The sequence below is a fragment of the Vombatus ursinus genome, unplaced genomic scaffold, assembly GCF_900497805.2.
Source record: "Vombatus ursinus unplaced genomic scaffold, bare-nosed wombat genome assembly UNPS02003292.1, whole genome shotgun sequence".
In the NCBI taxonomy this organism is placed as follows: domain Eukaryota; kingdom Metazoa; phylum Chordata; class Mammalia; order Diprotodontia; family Vombatidae; genus Vombatus; species Vombatus ursinus.
This window is the reverse complement of record NW_020943070.1, coordinates 11,153,018-11,173,975: the sequence shown is the minus strand read 5'-3', so window position 1 is coordinate 11,173,975 and position 20,958 is coordinate 11,153,018. Positions and strand designations below refer to the sequence as shown.

Below are 20,958 nucleotides of genomic sequence, written 5' to 3'. Positions count from 1 at the left end.
CACGGGGGCGAGGCCGCTCGGGCTGTCGCTGGGGCGATGGCGGTGGAGACTCTGTCCCCGGACTGGGAGTTTGACCGTCTGGACGACGGCTCGCAGAGTAAGGTGGAGGAGGGGGCGGGGAGAGGGCGGTGGTGGGACAGCTGCGGATGGGGGCTCTGGTGTACCCGCTGAGGGGCCGGCCCTGGGGACGCCCCTTCTTCCATGCTGGAACCGGCGCCGGCCCGGACCCCTCCGTGTCCTGCCCCCGCCCCGCCCCCAGACCCCCCCGGGGCCCTTCTCAGGCCGATCTCCTCCCCCATGGACCTCCCCAGCCGTGCCCAGCCCCCTCCCCGGCTGTCCCCCCAGGCTGACTCGTAGACTGACCCTCCCTAGGCGGAGCCCCTTCAGGATGCCCACCCCAGGCTGACCCCTCCCCCCGGTCTCCCCCTCCCCACTTGTCCTCTGCTCTCCACCTGTCCTCCCACCCCCCAGGCCTCGCTGACCCCTCCTCACCTGCCCTTCCTCCCCTCCCAGGCTGCCCTCCCCTTCCTCACTATTCTCTCCCCACTCACGCCGTGCCCCTCCTCCCTCACTGCCCCTTCGCCCCCTCCCCACTTTTTCTCTCCCAGCTTAGACCACCCTCCTCCTCTCCTCAGGAGAGCCCCTGGGTTTATGCCCCTTCTTCCATCCCCCCTCAAATCCCATGGCACTCCCCCTCCCTATCGCCTTCTCCAGTTCAATTTCACTTTAATTCAGGAAACATATATTAAGCTCCTACTATGTGCCAGCCACCGTGCTAAGCGCTGGGGGTACTAAAAGAAGGAAAAGACAGTCCCTGCCCTCAAGGAGCTCCCAATGTAATGGGGGCGACCACAAACAAACATATACCAAGCAAGTTGTGTGCTGAATAAATAGGAAATACTAGAGGGAAGGCACTGGAATTAAAGAGGATCTTGGGAAGGCTTCCTGTAGGAGGTGGGATTTTAGATGGGACTTAAAGGAAGCTTCACCCTGAAGCGACAGTCCTAGTGATGGTATGTTTAGCATCTAGAGAAGCCCCACCCTGTTGCCTGCATCCTTGGGGAGTTCAGTGTGGTTACTGTCCCGCCTCCTGGGTTTTGGGCTAGTTTCTCAAGGGCCAGGAGTTCTTAAATAAGCTGATGTCTGGGTTCCTGTTTCCTGTTTTTGTCTTTTGAAACCAAGTTATTGGGAGCTTGGTTTATTTTTTTTGTTTTCTCCACTTTTTTGTTACCAGCTGTGTAGAAGAAAGAAAATCTTTGCTTAGATCATTTTAAAAAATTGTGCATTCCGTGATTTTGGTTGGGGTGGGTGAGGGTTGTTTTGCCAAGCAGCATTCAAAGATGCATTCTTTACTGCAGCTGCTCGTTTGGCTAGGAGAAGCTGTATTCATTAAAGTTAATTTATTTGTGTGGTGTTCTGCTTGATGAAATTGAGTTATCAGATTGGGTTTGGGGTCAGAAGACCTGGATTCAAATTCTAGGTCTGCTAATTATTTCCTTGCTATTTGCTTTTGAACAAGTCAACCTTTTGGGCCTTGGTTTCTTCCTCTGTTAGCTTAGGGCATCGAACTAGATATTTTGAGGTCCTTTCAAGCTCTAAATTCTATGATCCTAATTTTTTGGTACATTTTAAAAAAATGTGTTTAGTATTTTATTTTTTCCCAGTTACATGCAAAAACAATTTTCGACATTCATTTTTAAAACTTTTGAGTTCTAAATTCTCTCCCTTCCTTCCTCCTTTCCCCTGCCCCCCCATCGAGAAGGCAAGCAATTCAATATAGGCTATACCTATGTAGTCATGCGAAACATTTCCATATTAGTCATGTTGTGAAAGAAAACATAGACCAAAAAAAAAAACCTCAAGAAAAATAAAGTAAAAAAAAGTATGCTTCAAATGGTGTTTAGACACTGCAGTTCTTTCTCTGTGAATGGATAGCATTTTTCATCCTAAGTCATTCAGAGTTGTATTGCTTAGAATAGCTAAGTCATTCACAGTTGATCATCTTACAATATTGCTGTTACTTTGTACACAGTACATTTCGATTTGCATTAGCTCATGTAAGTATTTCCAAGTTTTTCTGAGAGCATATGATCCTAATTTTAATGGAGCTTGACGTTTGGAAATCTATGCCTTATTATTGTTTAGTAATGATTTAGTAATTGGCAGTGTTTGTGTGCCATATATGTATGTGTATAAGATATATCTCAAAGTAAGCATTTTGTAGAATTATATAGACAGTTAAGGATTGTAGATCTCTAGTCAGTGTTTTACATGCACAGATTTTCCTACATTATAGCTATGTCATTAAAGTTTTATTTGCTTTATGAATTCTAACCAAATTTTGGATCACTTTTTAAAAAAATTAACTACAGTATAATTAAATTTCATTAGATTCTACATGAAGGGTAGACGGCATTAAGTACTGAACTTAATATGATTTTCTGTAGTTTGCAGTTTTTCACAAAACACTTTTAAAGAGACTATTGCTCAGGACTTTAGAAATGTATTGGATAATATGTTCCTTTCCTCCTTTTCAGGAGATGTATGTATTACTATGAGTATATTATTAGCCAAACCAGTAATTTTCATATACTTGTTTACTCATGCAGAATTTTCCTTTGCATTCTACAAACTTTTTAAAAGATAAATCATGTTAATAGAATTTTAAAGGACTCCATTTTTAGTAGATTTTCTCTCAGATTTTACATAGATTGTTTTGTTGAGAAGGTAGCTTTAAAATGTTTTAACAGGTTACCTTTTTCCTCACCAACGTGACTGATCTAGTAATGAAAAAGTTGTTCAGCCTTGAACAAATGTTTTCACAGAAGTAAATCTTGGTTGAAATTAGTAACAGGCAACTTTCCACTTTATTTCTAACATTAACTTAGTTTGCCTGTTCCTAAATATGTCTCCTTGTCCTCACATATATAGACAATTTACACGTTAAGTGATAGTGAGATGTTTTGTTGGGCCTTCTTACAGAAAATATAAACAACTAGAGCTATGAAAAAGATACCCTACTCTGTGTCATGTTGAAGATTATCCCTCTTCTTTTTTTTTTCTTTTTGATGAAGCAAAGATTATCCCTCTTCTTAAACTGTCCCACAGTACTACTTTATTATAGTTAAGAATTAGGTGGGTGTGAAATGTGAGAAAGGAACACTGATTAGCTGAAGGATCTAATTATTTGGATAAGTCATTGGTGAAATGAGGAAGCAAGTCCTGGTCTCCTAGTTTATTAAATATTGTAGCTCAGTACTATAGCACATAGGGAAGATGCTTCCTTGTCTCATAGATTCTGGGTGCTTCTGACATTAGGGGATGGATGAGTTAGCTCTTTGGTTTTATAGTCTGACCCTTTTTGCGCTGCTTACTCATGATCTCAGCCAATTACTTGAGTTTTAAACTCTTTGTTAAGGTAAGAGCCTGCTTTCCATGCGGAGAATGTATTATCCCAAGTTTTGGGGGTTTGTACAGCAGTTTTGAGAGATACTTCTAGGGTCCTGTAAATTTTCAGTTCTTCCAAGGTGGTATGATAAGGGGCGAGGTGTTTCCTCTCCACCACCACAACAAGCTCCACCACACCAGCATCCTCCACGCCCTAGGACCACCCCTCAGAACTGTGACCCAGATCCAAGCATGGGCAAAGCAAGAGATTCCTGCCTCAGCATTGGCAAAGAGATCCCTGCAACCCCCCTCTGATCAGCCACTCAATTCCCCCTCAGTCTGTGGGCCAGAAGCTCAGGAGGCAGATGCCAGAGCTGAGACCTAGCTTCTCCCTCACCACAGTCACAGACTATTCCCACTGACCTTCTAAGTTGTCTTTGGCGTTCGTGGGTTGAGAAGCCTGGAAACCGCCACAGCTGTCCGTGATTCAGTCCTCTAGGTTTGCTGCGGCCTGCGTGCCCATGCTGAACTGCGCTCCTCTCCCTGCCTGGCACAATATACCTTTCTGATCAACCATCCAGATTGTCTTTGGCTGGAAATTTGTTTCACTCTGTCTTTTTGTGGGTTCTGCTGCTTCAGAATTTGTTTAGAGTCATTTTTTATAGGTATTTGGAGGGGTTTGGGAGAGAGCTCAAGCAAGTCAATGATTTCACTCTGCCATCTTGGCTCCCCCCCCCCCTTTGGTTTTATAGAACACAAAAATGTAGAATTAAATATTAAAACAGATAAAAGGAACAGAATTTTGATTGCAATTAAGTTTCTATCATCTTTGAAAACAAAAAGGATTCATCCTGATAGTTAAGGTGAGATAATTAGTTATATTATTTTTATAATCCTTTTTAGACAGTCAGTTATTAAAAGCCTTTTATTTGCCAGATACTGTGCTAAGTGCTGGAAAAAATGGAGGAGAGGTAGGCAGAGGTCAAGTGACTTGCCCAGGGTCACACAGCTGGTGTCTGAGGCTGGATTTGAACTTGGGTCTTCCTGACTCCTAGCCCACCTCTCTGTCCACTGAACCTTGAGAGTCATGCTTTCAAAGAGGCTTTAAGACTCTCTTGTCAACTGTGGCAATAATGAACATTTACCAGATGCTTTAAATATAGTAGATTGTTTTATATACATTGTCTCATTTGAGTCTCCCAATAACCCTCTTAGGAGAGAGCTACTGTAAGTAAATGATCATTTTTGGAGAAAATTTGCCTTTTCCAGGAATAATTTATATATGAAACTTGAATATGAGGTACTCCTTGGATACAGTTATAGTACAGTTTTTCCAACTTGAGTCATGACTTTGTATAATTCCAAGTATGGACTATTGCATATCATAGATGTCTGGGACATCACTAGGAGACTAAGGGACTTGTCCAGAGCCTCCCAGCAGCCCAGGTCTTCAGGATTTCCAGATTCTCCAGTATTCCCACAGCTTCTCTTAGACTGCAGGTTACAGGAGCAGATGCTGATCTCCACTGGCAGAGGTGGTTTTCTCATCGGAAGTTCCCTATACCAGTGAAGTCCAGGCCCAGGCTAGAAATTTCATCCATTCGCAGTGTGCAAAGCACATTTTGGGGAAAAATAATTTTTAGAATTATACTGGGCTAAAATTTAGACTTTGAAGAGAGATTATGTCAGCAAATATTTTTTAAAAGTTCAGGGCTTATAGTATATAGAAAATAAGATCTTAAATGTGACGTCATACTTCAATATATTATCTCTGCCGTAAACCAGTGGTACAGCTAGACTGTGTACTAATAGTCATACAAAGACATCAATTGAACCTTCAGTGGCCTTTGGTTTTTCCCACGTTCCTGGCCTTTCCAGAAGTTAGAGGGGCAAAGTCTTTATTCTAAAGGGTTGTAGGATAATTGTTAGATTAGCCAGAACTTGTTAAGTGATTCATAACAAAAGTGTCCCCTATAGCATTCTAGATGCCAGAAAAATCAGTATATCTGAGGGCAAAGGAAAGAACTTTTTAAACTTTGGACCTATACTTTCAGGAAGGTCCAGTATTGTCGTATGAAGTTTAGATAATTAACGTCAGCTTTAAATCAGAAGAGAAGTTTTTTTTTGAGTATATTACTGTATGCTGTATCAACTACTGTTTTGAAATTTACTTTGTAGAAATTCATGCTGAAGTCCAACTGAAGAATTATGGGAAATTTCTTGAGGAGTATACATCCCAGCTAAGAAGAATTGAAGATGCGCTGGATAGCTGTGTTGGGGATGTGTGGGACTTCCGGCTTGACCCTATAGCGCTAAAGGTCAGATTTGTTTATTTCATAATGAATTTGCATTTTTAAGGAATATTTGTTCTTAGAATTTAGAACCTTATGGGTTGGAAGGCCTTGTGAGAGGATGTGTGCTGTGTCCCGGCTCCCACCCCAGCAGTCACTCCTGTTTTCTTTCATTGTGCCGGCCCTGTCAGCCAGCAGTGAAGGGCTGCCTGTGTGCACTGTTCCCTGGTGAGGATCCTCAGGCTCAGAGAGGTGGCCTCGTTTGGCTTCACTCACCCAGTGTCATCTCCTGGTGAGAGCCAGGAGAGGAGCCCTGAGCCCTGAGCTCCAGCTTTAGTGCCGTGGCTCACACTGTCTCTTTCCCAGGTAGAATTGTACTCAAACAGTTGATTTTCCCCTCTGTTTTTTCCTCAAAAAGTGATTGATTCTACATCTTTAGGGACCCCCCAAACCCTCGAGTTGGGCAGCTTTCATATTTAACCCAAGAATTGTTGTTGTTTGTCCTTCGTTCTCAGAGTTCCTTGGATTAAAGTGAGGCAGGGCAACCCCAAAATTCTGGCAGTTCCTTCTTATTTTTTAAGTCAGAAGAGTAGCTCCTTCTGCCATCAATTCCTCATCTAATTAATGGCCAGGACTAAATCCACTATCATACATCTCTTCCAGGAAAAATAAGCTGAGACTTAAAATCCTTATCATTAAAACCCCCCAAAACTCTCATTATCTTTGCATCTGAGATTATAATATTTAAACTAAGACTGGAAAGTTCTTAGTGTTCTTTGTAGCTTCATTTCTGATTCTTTTGCCTTTCCTCCTCACCCCCTTCTGCAGTCTTCTGCCCTGCTTGCAGTGATCTTCCACTAAATAAACTTCTTTCAAAGCCCCTAAATATATATTTCTTTCCCAAAGAATTTATTTTAACAATAGAAGAATTGACATTGGATAAGATTTGTAATTCATACACCCCAGTAATCTCATATACTTCAGAGCTAAAAGGGACCATAGTAAAAACGTTCAGATGGATGAATTCTCTTGTGAGGTCTTGCAGCCAGCAGATCTGAGATTTGAACCCAATCCAACACTGTTCCCACTGCCCCACTCTTTTACCCTGGAGGACATTTTGTTAAGAGGGCGTAGTTCTTTGGCCTCCAGAGTTTTAGTGAAGGATCTCCCAAACATCCTAGAGTTTCCCTAAAAATCTCTGTGATGGGTCAGTCATTCGTGAGTTTCTCTAACTTTTTGCAGCTCTTTTTATGGATTCTGTCTGTGCCACCTCAGTGAGTAATGAGTTCTAAAAGTTTATTAATGTCTGCATGATAGCATTTCCTTTTATTTCTCCTAAACTGACCTCTCCAGCTTTAAGGAGATGCTTTCTGATTTTCTTATGCCATAATAGGATGGTAAGAGTTATGCTGTTTGTGACTTTATAAACTTTTATGGTTCCTGCATTTCCAGACCAAGAATGCTCGTCTTTTTAAACCTTCCTTCTCCCTTTTCTGACTGTTGTCATAGCCATTCTTTGGACCTCCTGTAATTTGACTCTATTCAGTTAGCAAATATTTTATTGCCTTCCCTCATTTCTAGCTAAATAAAACACAGTTGTTTAGTAAATGGAGGTGACGTGATGTATACAGATAACTTAATACATGGGGTGTGTGTGTGTGTGTGTGAAGTGCCATTAGAGGCCCCTTGTATTCTTGTAGTTAAAAGGAGGGGGAACAATCACTTTCACTTGGGGGGCATCAGGGAAGGCTTCATGGAAGTGGTGGCATTTTCATGAGACCTCGAAAGGGAGATCTTTTTTTTTTTTTTCGCAAAATGGTGACCAGAATTGCTCATTGTGCTTCTGATATGAGTGAGCCACAGTTTTGTACATTAATAAAGGTTTTTTCTCTTGTTCCTACTACTTTTGTTAAGACTCAGTGTTTTGTTGGGCGCTTTGGATGTGGCAGGCTGATGTCTTCAGGTGCTCTCCCTTTGGCATAATGATAACTCAGAGAGTATCATCTTATAAGCATATTTTGGATTATTTTCCCCTAATGCATTAGCTTGCTTCATTTTAATTCACAAGCTACCTAAGAACTCAAGGGACAACCAAAATTAGCCCAGTGGAATAATACTAAACGAGAACTGTATCCTGTCAAAAGCCTCCTTACTTGTGTTTCATTCCTTTCCTTTTTAATCATTTGCCTTAATTAGTTCTTAGAACTGGGGTTGTATACCCTGGAAAGAGAAGACTCAGGATGGGACGGTAGGTCCGTGTGTGTGGGCACATTGTAGTGATGGCATCAAGGACGTCATATGGAAGAGGGACAGCACCGGTTCTGTTTGGCCCCAGAGGGCAGAATGAGTGATGGGCCAAAGCTGCAAAAAGATCGCTTCTCAGAACCTTGTGATTCTATGAACTTAGGCTTTGATGCTAGGAGGCAGTGTGGTATTTATTGTGGTGCTGGGCACGTTGTAACTATGGGCCCTAATAGGTTTGCCGGTTTCAAACTAAAAAGTGTTTTTTTCTTGTTCTTGAATAGTTGCTGCCTTATGAACAGTCTTCCCTTTTGGAGCTCATAAAGACGGAAAACAAGGTAAAGAATCTTAATAGCTAAATATTACATTAAAACCTGTTATGTACATTATCCGCTAAATTTTTTTCACCTACTTTGCTCACTTAACCAGGTCTTAAACAAAGTCATCACTGTGTATGCTGCTCTTTGTTGTGAAATCAAGAAATTAAAATATGAGGTAATTATTAAGACTGTATTGTAAATGTTCCCTAAAATTGACAGTTTTCAAATGAATAATCCATCAAATATGGCCTGATTTTTTTTCTTTAAACCTTGAGTGGTATGGTTGAGTCCACTGTGCTTTGAACTTAGCTCGGGGTCATCAAAGGCTGGTAGAAGCTTCGGCGGCAGCTGTTCCCTTCTAATCTTGTCTTTCACTCTGCTGCTGCCTTCTGTCTCTTAGGCACTTGTGTTATGGATGTAGGCCAGTTAAAATGGGCAAGCAAGCAGGGAGAAATGTAGGAAAGGCGAAGCAAGAAATGATTGTTCTGAGACTACTAGAATATAACTTCATCCTGATGATTAATAATTTCCCAATTTATATGGACTTAAGCAATTTAGTGGACATTTCGTGTCTACAGGTCACTTTGTTACTTATTAGGGATACAGAGATGACCTTCAAGGAACCTATAGATTTTGTGTGTGTGTGTGTGTGTGTGTGTGTGTGTGTGTGTGTGAGAGTGTGAGAGAGAGAGAAAGAGACAGACAGATATAGAGACAGACAGACAGAGATGAGAGAAGGGGGAGGGAGGGAGAGAGAGAGAGAGAGAGAACGAACAGCCTGAGAGCTTGAAGAGTGAAGGAGGTGGCGGCATCTGAGGTGAGCCAGAAGGGAGAAATGGATTTCCGGGAGTTGAGGTCTGGCCTGAAGGACAGTGAGGACACGTGCGCCAAGGGACAGCTGTAGGAGTTTGTCAGGAACGCAGAATGTGAGAGGAGGACGGAACGCTAGGAGCATGGAGGGCTTAGAGTCATGCTAAGGAGAAGGCATTTTATCTAGTGGCAGTTGGGGGCCACATAAGGCATTTGAGCAGTGGAGCGAGGTGAACGGACTTGTCCATTACATGGATAACTAGTTTGTGTAGCATTTTCAGGTTAACACAGCATTTTCCTGTCAGCAGTCTCATTTTGCAGAAGAGGAAACTGAGGCTTAGGTGATGTGACTTGTTCAGTCTGGCATAGCTAATGAATTAGTAATTGATCATGAGAGCTAGACAGGCCCTTGGTGATCCTCTTATCCAGGGCCCTCATTCTACCCAAGGAACTGAGACCTAGACAGGTGGAAAGATTTGCCCATGTCTGTAGAGCCACTTAGTGGTGGAAGTGGCACCCTTGAGCCTTCTGATGGCAAGGTGGGCCCTTTCCTTCCTTGGCAGCTGCATGTGGGGTGGCTGTGAGAGGGGAGGTGGAGGCAGGAGGACCCCCACTGTGGGAGTGCCTGCATGATGGTGCTGCTGGTGAGTGTGGGCAAAGGCTTCACAAACAGGTGCCATGTTGTGGGCATAGAATCAGGAGGGCTGGGCAGGTAGGGTAGGGCCCTGAGATTTGAAGTCTAGGAGACGGGATGGTTGATAAGCTGTTGACCAAGATAGGGCTGCCCTTAAATCACATCCCAGCTTGTGCTTGGTGCTGTTGGGAGGTGTCCCGCCATGAAGCAGATCACAGAGCTACCAAAGGGTGTCACAGGTACCCCATGGCCTTAGACTTCTGATGTTCAGCTGTGTATGGACAAAGCCCATGTGCCTGCTAAAAACACAATTTTTTTTTCTTCGAAACAGGCTGAAACTAAATTTTACAATGGTCTTTTGTTTTATGGGGAAGGAGGTAAGTTCTTTTAACTCTATTAACTCTAAATGTGTGGTAACGATTGCTTTCTTTCCCCATGGTGGAGGTTTACAAGACGAAGCCTGAAACAGTCCCTCTTTGCAAGGAGGTTACATTTGTCATGGGGGAGACAAGAAATATATATGTAAAGAAGTACAGGATATGTAGACATACAGAGTTACATAACGTAAATACAGAGTTAAATACAATGTATTTTGGGAGGGAGGGCTCTGGAGGGTGGGTCTGTAGACACTTGCTTGAGCAGAGTTGTGAGGATATCAGTTTGGGGATATTAGGCACATTTAAAGATAGTACTTTAGTTAAAAACTGGCATTTTTTGTTGTTGACTAAGTCTGACTGCTGACTTCTCTGAAATCTGATTGCCTTTGTAACCTTTATAAAGCTACAGATTCCAGCATGGCAGAAGGCGATTGCCAAATCCAGATGGGGAGATTCATTTCATTCTTACAGGTAACTGACTTGCTGTTTTCCTGGGATTTTCTTTAGTCTCGTGTATACCGTAGATACCAACCAGTCACCTTACCTTTCTGCAGGGCCTGCTTGGAGCCAGGCTATGTACAAGTCAACGAGGGCATCAGGTGCCTTCGGGGAGCTTATGTTTTGTTGATGAAGAAAACATGTACATGAAGGAGCTCAAATGAAAATATGTACAATCCCTACAAAGCAGATGGTTTTGTGGGCCACTGTGGGGAGGCAGTAGCAGGTGGGTGGATCAGGAGTAGTTCAGTGGAGAAGGTTTTGCATGAGCAGAGTTTTGAAGGAAGCAAGGGATTTTAAAGAGCTTGGACTGCATTTCAGGCATCAGACACAACTAGTGCAAAGGTGTGGAGGTGGGAGACCATGTGTGAAGACCAGCAGGAAGGTCAGTCTGGCAGGAAGGCCACTGGTATAAAAAGGCAGATGTCAGTATTCACAGAGGTTTATGGTCGTGGTGCCTTTGTGGACCAGATGGAAAGGCATGAATGAGGATCCAGCACATTTAAGTGTATGGGGAAATGCTTAACTGGCTAGACCAGTTAGTGGAAAAAAGGTCTCCAATGGAGCACCACAGGGATTTGTCCTTGGCTTTGTGCTGTTTAATATTTTATTTAAATTATTAAATTAAATACTAATAAACACTATTTTATTAATGACAGATAAAGGCACAGCTTGTGTACTTACTGAATCTTTGGATGACACAGAGTTAAGAGTATACCTCTTATATTGGATTATAGCATCCCAAAGATCTTGACAGGCCAGAACGTTGGACTAGGATGTTCATTTATTAAGATGAACTCTAATATGGATAAACATAAAGTAGTATACACGTGGGATCAAAAAATAAACCTAACAAGTATAAGATGTGGGAAGTGAGGTTAGAGAGCAATTCAACTAAAAATGATCTGGGGGTATTAGTGGACCAGAAGCTCACTGTGAATCTACAGTGCAATGTGGCAGCCCTAAAAGGTAGCGTCTCAGGAGGGCATGGTTCCTTTGAACTCTGTCAGAATTTCCAGGCTCCAGGAGGAGGATTAGTTCAGTTCAGGTTTCTGCTCAAGGAAAATTTTGGATTTGTTGTATTTTACATTTGTAATAAATGCCCTCTAATTGTAGTTAGCCTATGATGGTATGTGGCCTGTTAGAGATCTTTTTTGAGATTAAGATTTTGTCCTGTGATAATATTGCACTCCCTCCTGGTTTAGTGGTTACCACAGATTTGATAAGCAGGCCACAGCGAACATCATCCAAGTAATTGATAAAAATGTTGGACAGAAAGGCCCATGGCTGCAGCCTCAGGGCCTAGCCAGCTTGAGTAACTACTGTCTTAAGTCAAGCAACCTGATCATAATTTAAGTCATTTCAGAGGGCTTTGTAAAACACAAAATTTAATTAAACTGATTAGGGTGAAGGCGAACAAACATCAAAGAAGAAATAAAAAAACTCCTAGTTACTTCCCACCTAAGTAAAAAGCTTCTTATGTCTTTGAGAAAAGCAATAATTTCTAAAGTAAAGTCTGATTAGGGCTGTGAGAAACCTGAAGGTGATTCTGTTATACATCGGGATGGTGAAGAGATGCTTGTCAGTCTATGAGTGATCAGCGTAAATCCCACCTGTCGAGTAGAAGAATAAAGTTAGTAAACGTGGCTTAATTAGCCTAATAATCCTCCTAAAGATCATGAACTCAGAGGTAGAAAACAGACTTCTTTGTAAATTCTGGGGAAAGAACAAGGACATGGATTAACTCTTAGTGAACAGCCTGTTTCCTGCAAATAGAAATGATTTTCCTGTGCTGCCTGGATGGTCCACCCCAGGTGGTGGCATGAATTTATAGTCTTCTAAAGCGTCTGAAGCTTTCTTCCTTTTGGATTAAAGTTTGGATCAAGCTGGTCCCTTGTGAGCGTTGCTTTCTTGGTTCCAGGGAGTGTGTAGAGAGTACGGGTTGCTGGAGGGGATTAATTGCCTGAGTGTGCTGATTAACTGGGCTGTTAATGAAGGTTATCTGATTTTGATGAGCGTCTTGTACTTTAAAAAATACTTGGAAAAAACAACTATGTAACATGTTCCCCATTTGTCATTTCAGGAACTCTCTTGTTTTGTTACAAGGTGCTATGAAGTGGTGATGAATGTAGTCCATCAGTTGGCCGCCCTTTATATCAATAACAAGTAATGACTTTCAGAAATACTTTTGCTTTTCTAATATAGACACATAAAATGTTGGGTTTTTTTTTTCCAATTCTACCTTGTTAACAGAAATAGAGTTTGCTGTGTTTGAGTTAGAACCTGCATGGAGTAACCTCCGAGGTTTGTTTATAATGTTGGTTAAATTCAAATGAATCCAACCCCTTGATGAGAAGATTAGCCTTTGCTCCAGCTTCCAGGCCTTGCGTTCCTCTCTCACTCCTCCGGGCTTACAGGATCGAGACAGGAAAGAATTTGGGCTTTTTAGGTTTCCCCACGAATGTAGACCTAGTTTTGGAGAATAACTCAGAGTTGTAGAGGACATCATGTTTTTCAAAGCAGTTTCCACATATATGATAATGTTTTACCCTCATAGTAGATTGGTAGGGAGAGAGACAGGGCAGAAGTCTCTCTTTTTTAGATTAGGAAGCTGACTCTTAGGCCATGAGCTTTGCCTGATTTCACCCAGTAAGTGGGTGGCAGGTGTGGGCTCCTGGTCCATTGTGCTTTCCACCTTATCATACTGCCTCTGACTTTTCCCTCCTTGTGATCAGAAGGTACTAGTAATGTTTGTTCCTATTTTTTACCCTGTAGTGAGGCGATTATTTTTTGTTTTTCATTTTTGAATGGAATGCTACTGACCCATTGTCAGCAGGATGTAGATTCTTAGATTCATGGAGTGTTAGAGTTGGAATGATTCTTAGGTCATCTAGTACAGCGATCCTCATTATAACAGTGAGGAAACTGAAGCCCCCAGCAGCTTAGTGATTTTGTAAATTCTCATAGCTGATCAGTCACTGAGCCAGTATTAAAAGCCAGGTCTCCCGATCCTAAGCTGACATGCTATCCATCAAGCCATTTTTTTCTTATCTGTTGTTTTTGTTCAGTCATTCAGTTGTATTCAACTCATCATGACCCAGTGGACCACAGTACTCCAGGCCCTTCTGTTCTTCACCTACCCCAAAGTCTGTCCAAGCTCACATTTGTTGTTTTCATGACACCATCCATCCGTCTCATCCTCTGCCGTCCTCCTTTTTTTTTTGCTTTCAGTCTTTCCCAGCATCAGGGTCTTTTCCAGTGAGTCCTGTCCTCTCGTTATGTGGCTGAAGTATTTAAGCTTCAGCTTTAGTATTTGATCTTCCAGTGAATAACCTAAATTAATTTCTGGAAGTATGGACTGATTCGACCTTCTCGCTGTCCGAGGGATTCTCAAAAGTCTTCTCCATTACTATAGTTCAAAAGCGTTGACTCTGTGGTGCTCAGCTTTCCTCATAGTCCAGTGCTCATAGCATACATTGCTACCGGAAGAACCACAGCTTTGACTGTATGGGCTTTTGTCAGCAAGGTGACGTGTCTGCTTTTTAGTGTGCATCCAGATTTGCCATAACTTTCCTTCTAAGGAGCAAATGCCTTTTAATTTCATGGCTGCAGTTGCTGTCTGCAGTGATCTTTGATTCTAAGAATCTAAAATCGCACACGGCTTCCCTTTCTTCTCCCTCCATTTGCTGGGAAGTGATGGGCCCAGTTGCTGTGATCTTAGGTTTTGTTAATGCTAAGCTTCAAAGCGAACTTTTACTCTCTCCTCCTTCACTTTCATCAAGAGGCTGCTTGGTTCTTCACTTTCTGCCTTCAGAGAGGGATCTTCTGCATAGCTGAGGTTGTTAGGAGTTCTCCCCCCAACTGTAATTCCAGCTTTTGACTCATCCAGCATGGCATTTCACATGATGTACTATGTGTATAAGTTAAATAAATAAAGTGACAATATACGGCTGTGTCATATCTTTCCTAATCTTAAACCAATCAATTTTTCCATGTTCAGTTCAAGTTGTTGCTGCTTTTTTTTGTTGTTGTTTGTTTTTGTTTTTTGCTTTTTGGTGAGGCAGTTGAGGTTAAATGACTTGCCCAGGGTCACACAGCTAGTAAGTGTCAGATGTCTGAGGCCGGATTTAAACTCAGGTCCTCCTGACTCCAGGGCTGGAGCTCTGTCCTCTGCACCACCCAGCTGCCCCCTAGTAGTTGCTTCTTGATCTTCATACAGGTTCCTCAAGAGACAAATAAGATGTTCTGGTACTCCCATGTCTTTGAGGACTTGTCACTGTTTGGTGTGATCCACACAGTAAAAGACTTTAGTGCAGTCAATGCAGCAGAAGTAGAGGGTTTTGTTTTTCTTTTTCTGGAACTCCTATGCTTTCCCCCCATAATCCCATCAAAAGTTGGCAGTTTGATCTCTAGTTCCTCTGCCTCTTGGAAAACCAAGCTGCTCTTCTGGTGACTTGTCTATTATTCCAGTTATCTTTTGATGTCCTTTTTTACCGTTCCAATCCCCTGTGATGAATGCGACATCCTCTTTTGGCATTATTTCTGCAGGATGATGCAGGTCTGCATAGAAGTGATCAACTTTGGCCTCTTTGGCACCAGTGTTTGGAGTGTAGACTTGTTATCACTTTGCTGTTGAACAGTTTGCCTTGGATTCGAACAGATCTCATTCTGTCATTTTTGAGGTTGTACCCCAGTACTGCTTTTCTGGCCCTTTTATTGACTATGTTAGCCCCTCCATTTCTTCTAAGGGATTCTTACCCCGGAGATAGTATATGTAGTGGTCACCTGAATTAAATTCACCCAATCCCTCCATTTAAGTTCACTGACACCCATGATGTCAATGTCGGTGTTTAAACTTTTTATCTCCAGTTTGACCTCATCCAGCTTACCTTGGTTCATAGATCTTATGTTCCAGGTTCCTATTTGAGATTGATCTTTCCAGCACAGGACTTTCCTTTCATCACCAGACACACCCACAGCTGAGCAGCCTTCCGGCTTTGGCCATTTAATTCCTTCTGGAGCTATTTGTAATTTCCTTTGTTCTTCCCCAGTAATGTGTTGAGCACTTTCCAAACTAAGGGGCTCATCTCCAGGTATCTCTTTTATCATTTTAATACTCTCTGTGGGGTTTTCTTGGCAAGGATACTGGAGTGGTCTGCCATTCCCTTCTCTAGTGGATCACCTTTTGTCAGAACTTGCCCCATGACCTTGGTCTTGGGTAACCCTGCACAGCCTAGCTTATAGTTTCATTGAACTGTTTGAGCCCCTCTGCCATGTGGAGACAAGGCAGGGATCCAGGACAGGTTTTCTTGTCTTACTGTGAACTATTTCTAATAAGCTTGACTGAAAAGGAGAGGAGTGCCCAGGTGCTAGCAGAAGCATTTGCTTTGTGGTAGGTGAGACAGAGTCGTGTTCCTGAAGTCTGGCAGTTAGGGTGGGGGCATTCCAATAATTAAAGTGCATTTCTTTGCTTCTACCTTGGGACTCCTCATGTTTGTGTTATATGTTTGTGGAGTTGTCTGGGAAGAGAATATGGGTGAGGACAAAAATTGTGTGATAAGACCCTCGCAGGCTCATTGGCTTAGAGCTGGAAGGAGCCTTAGAGACCATTTAATCAAACCCCCTCATTTTACCTATGGGGAAACTGAGGCTTATAGCGCTTAAGTGAGTTGCCTAACATTACACACTAAGTGACAGGGTGTAGTTGGAGCCCTCCCCTTTCTTCTTCTTCTTTTTTTTTTTTGGCTTTTTTTTTGATGAGGCAGTTGGGGTTAAGTGACTTGTCCAGGGTCACACAGCTAGTAAGTGTTATGTGTCTGAGGCCGGATTTGAACTCAGGTCCTCCTGACTCTGGGACTGGTACTCTATCTACTGAGCCACCTAGCTGCCCCAGAGCCTTCCCCTTTCTGATGGGATCCGGAGCTCTGTCCACTATGACATATTGGCCACACTGAGCTTCTTCTGTGCAGGGCATTGGACCAGGGCCTGCAGGGGTGGGGCATGGGAAGAGTGATGAAACATTTAGGTTAGAAAAGGTTCCTGCCCTCAGGGATGCAAGTTTAAAAAACCCGATAACACTCATGTTTCCATAGTACTCTAAGGTTTACAGAATACTTCTCTCCCAATGAGCCTGCAAGGTGGACAGTGCAAACATTGTGGTTCCCATTTTACAGATGCAGATGCTGAAAACATCAAGAGGCTGAATGGTTTGCTCAGGGTGACACAGCTAGTGTTGGCTAGGGCTGGGATTTGAACTCAGGCCTGGGGTTTCTCTGAGAGGCACTGCCTCTGTCTAAGTGGTTTTCAGTAGTAGTCCGAGTGTCCATGAACCAGCTTCTCCCGTGAAAAACTGGGTTTGATGATGATGTTGGCTGGTTTGATCACATTAACTCTTAGTGGTTAAGACTTAATGGAGAGAAATGCATATTAAGATTATTAAGAGCCACGTATTGCTCTACTGTCTTGAAATAGGAACGAGTCATAAAAAGCCAGCTAGTGTTTCACAAGCTTCTGTTTTGTTTCTTGTAGGATTGCCCCCAAAATCATAGAAACAACTGGAGTTCATTTTCAGGTAAGAGTGCTTTAACTTGAGTGAAAAAATCCCCACATTTGTATTCTAAGTTTTAATTTTGTTCACGTTTAATTTTTATTATTAAAAGAAAGGGAAAAAAAGTTGTATGAAATGAACCCAACAAACTGAAAAAAAGTCAAATATGTAGAGAGTATTCTATGCCTACTGAACCACGGCTGCAGAAGCTAACAAAAATGCCACTGTCTCAGTTTACTAGGGTGACTTTTATCTTTGAAATGAAATACTAACGATGCCCATTCAGTACCTTGCGGTCTGTGAGCTGGTTGCCCTGTGGTGGCAAGGCTATCCGTGACTCACCCCAGATCTCTCTTGTGACCGGCGAGCCAAGGTAGCCAAGGCCAGGGGTGTGTCCGGTGGCAGAGTTTTCCTTCTCAGAGCTAGCTGGCCCACGAGAGGATCAGATCCACCGTCGGTTAGCTGCACCTTCAGGCCCTCAGCTGTTCTTTTGTGCTTCTAAAGTCCTGTGCCTCCTGGAAGTGATAATCACTGAAGCTTTTTTGGCAGACGATGTATGAGCACTTGGGAGAGCTGCTGACAGTTTTACTCACGCTGGATGCAATCATTGAGAATCATGCCACCTTGAAAGACCATTGGACAATGTATAAAAGGTGAGTTAATGGGGCTGTTTTATGCTTTCGAGGGCTGATAGGCCTTTATTTAATTGACAGATGAGTGAAAACTTAACGTGGAATACCAGGTCCGAAAATGATGTAATTTGAAGGTCACTTGTGAAGGTCCGAGTGAAAGTGGTGTTCAACTATTCTGTATTTATTCTCTTCATATTTATTCTGTATGTGCATGGTTATGCTCTTGTGGCCTCCCCCTGTTGGGATGTGAGCTCGTTGAGAGCAGGGATTGTTTTATTCTGCTATTCCCAGCACCTCGGGAAGGGAATAAGCATTTATGCAGGGTCACTACGTGCTGGGCCCTGGGCTCAGCGCTTTTACAAATATTGCCTCATTTTACCTGGCACAGTACCTGGTGTGTATTAGGTGCTTCATAAATGCTTGTTGATTGGTTGACTGAATGTCTCTACGTAAAGGCATCCTGTAGTGAATTCTTTGGTTCAAAAGTATAATCGCCTCTACTTTGTACGTTCTGTTCACCTAGATTTTCATGTTTTGAAGCAAAGCATACCTTTTTTTAATTAAAAAAAAATAAAACCAAAGGAAGAAATACATTTAAGCAAATTCCAGTAAAATGTAATTCTAGTAAATGCTAATTAAATTGAGTTGGGCTATGTCAGGGTGGCAGTTTTCCTGTTAACTTGGTTTCAATTTATTTCACATCTGTCAACTTATTTGGATATTGTTTAATGAACTTAAGTGTTTGGGGAACAAATCTGAGACAAGGGTATTGAATTTATTAGGATCATTCATGTTCACACTGCCAAAGGTAGAGGATCAGCTAAGGGTTTTACCTTCAAAGTTTTATTTTTTTGCCTTTTGGGGTGGGATTTTAATTTTACATATAAGGAGCTTAATTTGATTTAAGATGTACTAGTAATAACCAAGATTCTCTTAATAAAGGTTACTGAAGTCTGTCCACCACAATCCTTCCAAGTTTGGGATCCAGGAAGAAAAACTGAAGCCATTTGAGAAGTTTTTGCAGAAACTAGAAGGACAGTTACTTGATGGAATGATATTCCAGGTAAATTAAATAATGCTTTTGGATACAATACATATTCCATAATAGATGAAAATATATCTTTGAGGTCGGTTAATCAAGAATCATCTTAACACTCAGCTAATTGAAAGGATATACTGTTTTTAAGTCCTTTCAGTGACTTCATTTCATGGTAAGTAGAATATAATAGGGTAGCTAGGTGGCACAGTGGAAAGAGCGCTGGGCCTGGCGTCAGGAAGACCTGAGTTCAAATCCAGCCTCAGATACTTCCTAGTTGTGTGACCCTGGGAAAGTCACTTAACCTTGTTTGCCCAGTTTCCTCATCTGAAAAATGAGCTGGAGAAGGAAATGGCCAACCCCTCCATATCTTTGCCAAGAAAACCCCTAATGGGGTCACAAATAATTGCACATGACTGAAAATGACTGAATGTGAATCTGGTTGACAAAATGAATGCATTTTAGTGAAAGAAGTAGGGATGTCCAACAGTAAAATACACTATTCCTTTTTTAAGGAATAAAATGTTATTTAAGTTAATTTTTATATATGGAACATATATTCTTTTTAGGCTAATACATTTTTCAAAATTACAGTTATCCTTTCCACATTGTGATTTTCCCCATTATGGTTTTGATATATCATGGGTTGGCATAAATCAAATGAAAATTTTTTGGGAGTTTTACAAAAGCCATAGATGACACCGAAAAAATTTAGAAACTCAAAAATGCACAAAATATATGTATGGCATTGTATAATATCAACATATTTCATCTTTTTAAAAAAAATGCTAGATTTTTCTCCCCATCTCTCCCCTCCCCCCACCCCAAGATGGCGTGCATTCTGAATACCCCTTCCTTCAATCTGCTCTCCCTTCTATTACCTGCCCTCCCCCCTCCCCCTTCTCTTATCCCTTTCCCTTTATATTTTCCAATAGGATAGGACAGATTTCTATACCCCATTGCATATATATCTTATTTCCCAGTTGTGTGTAAAAACAGTTTTTAACATTCATTTTTAAAACCTTGAGTTCCAAATTCTCTCCCTTCCTCCCTCCCCACCCACCCTCATTGAGAAGGCAAGCAATACAGGTTATATGTGTGTAGTTATGCAAAACACTTCCAGAATAGTCATATTGTGAAAGACTGACTACATTTCCCTCCATCCTATCCTGCCCCCTGTTTATTCTATTTTGTCCTTTGACCTTGTCCCTTCTCAGAAGTGTTTGCTTTTGATCACCCTCTCCCCCATTCTGTCCTCCCCTCTATCATCTCCCTGCTCTCTTATCACCTTCCTCCCTCTTTTCCTGTAGGGTAAGATAGATTTCCAAGCCCAATTGGGTGTGTATGTTATTCCTTCCTTAAGCCAAATCCAATGAGAATAAGATTCACTCATTCTCTCTCACTTCCCTCCTCTTTTCCTCCACTGTAAAAACTTTTTCTTACCTCTTTTATGTGAGATAATTTAGCCTGTTCTACCTCTCCCTTTCTCTTTCCCCCAGTACAGTCCTCTTTTACCCCTTAATTTTACTTTTTAGATATCATCCCTTTATATGCAACTCACCTTTATATATATTCACTCCACCTACCGTAATAATGAAAAAAGTCTCATGAGTTACAAATATCATCTTTCCATGTAGGAATGTAAACAGTTCAACTTTAATAAGTCCCTTATGAGTTCTCTTTCCAGTTTGCCTTTTCATGCATCTCTTGAGTCTTGTATTTAAAAGTCAGATTTTCTGTTCAGCTCTTTTCATCAAGAATGCTTGAAAGTTCTCTGTTTCATTGAATGTCTAATTTTTTCCCCTGAAAGATTATACTCAATTTTGCTGGGTAGGTGATTCTTGGTTTTAATCCTAGCTCCTTTGACCTCTGGAATACCATATTCTAAGCCCTCCTATTCCTTAACGTAGAAGTTGATAAATCTTTTATTATCCTGATTGTGTTTCCACAATACTTGAATTGTTTCTTTCTGGCTGCTTGCAATATTTTCTCCTTGACCTGGGAATTCTGAAATTTGGCTCCAATATTCCTAGGAGTTTTCCTTTGGGGGTCTCTTTCGGTGGATTCTTTCCATTTCTGTTTTACCCTCTGGGATATCAGGGCAGTTTTCCTTGATAATTTCTTGAAAGATTATGTCTGGGCTCTTTTTTTGATCATGACTTTCAGGTAGTCCAATAATTTTTAA

General features: G+C 41.8%; 1 protein-coding gene across 2 annotated transcripts in view; it reads left to right on the top strand.

Annotated features, from left to right (window-relative positions):
• Nucleotides 1–20,958, top strand: part of WASHC4 (WASH complex subunit 4) — a 58,277-nt gene continuing 37,319 nt past the window's right edge. For both annotated transcript variants that reach the window (XM_027874441.1, XM_027874435.1), the window contains exons 1-10: nucleotides 1–97; nucleotides 5,566–5,705; nucleotides 8,204–8,257; nucleotides 8,349–8,414; nucleotides 10,015–10,060; nucleotides 10,464–10,531; nucleotides 12,642–12,724; nucleotides 17,087–17,129; nucleotides 17,655–17,758; nucleotides 18,680–18,800. In XM_027874441.1, the coding sequence (XP_027730242.1) occupies nucleotides 37–97; nucleotides 5,566–5,705; nucleotides 8,204–8,257; nucleotides 8,349–8,414; nucleotides 10,015–10,060; nucleotides 10,464–10,531; nucleotides 12,642–12,724; nucleotides 17,087–17,129; nucleotides 17,655–17,758; nucleotides 18,680–18,800 (786 nt within the window). In that variant the 5' untranslated portion in view covers nucleotides 1–36. The remainder of the gene's footprint in view (nucleotides 98–5,565; nucleotides 5,706–8,203; nucleotides 8,258–8,348; nucleotides 8,415–10,014; nucleotides 10,061–10,463; nucleotides 10,532–12,641; nucleotides 12,725–17,086; nucleotides 17,130–17,654; nucleotides 17,759–18,679; nucleotides 18,801–20,958) is intronic.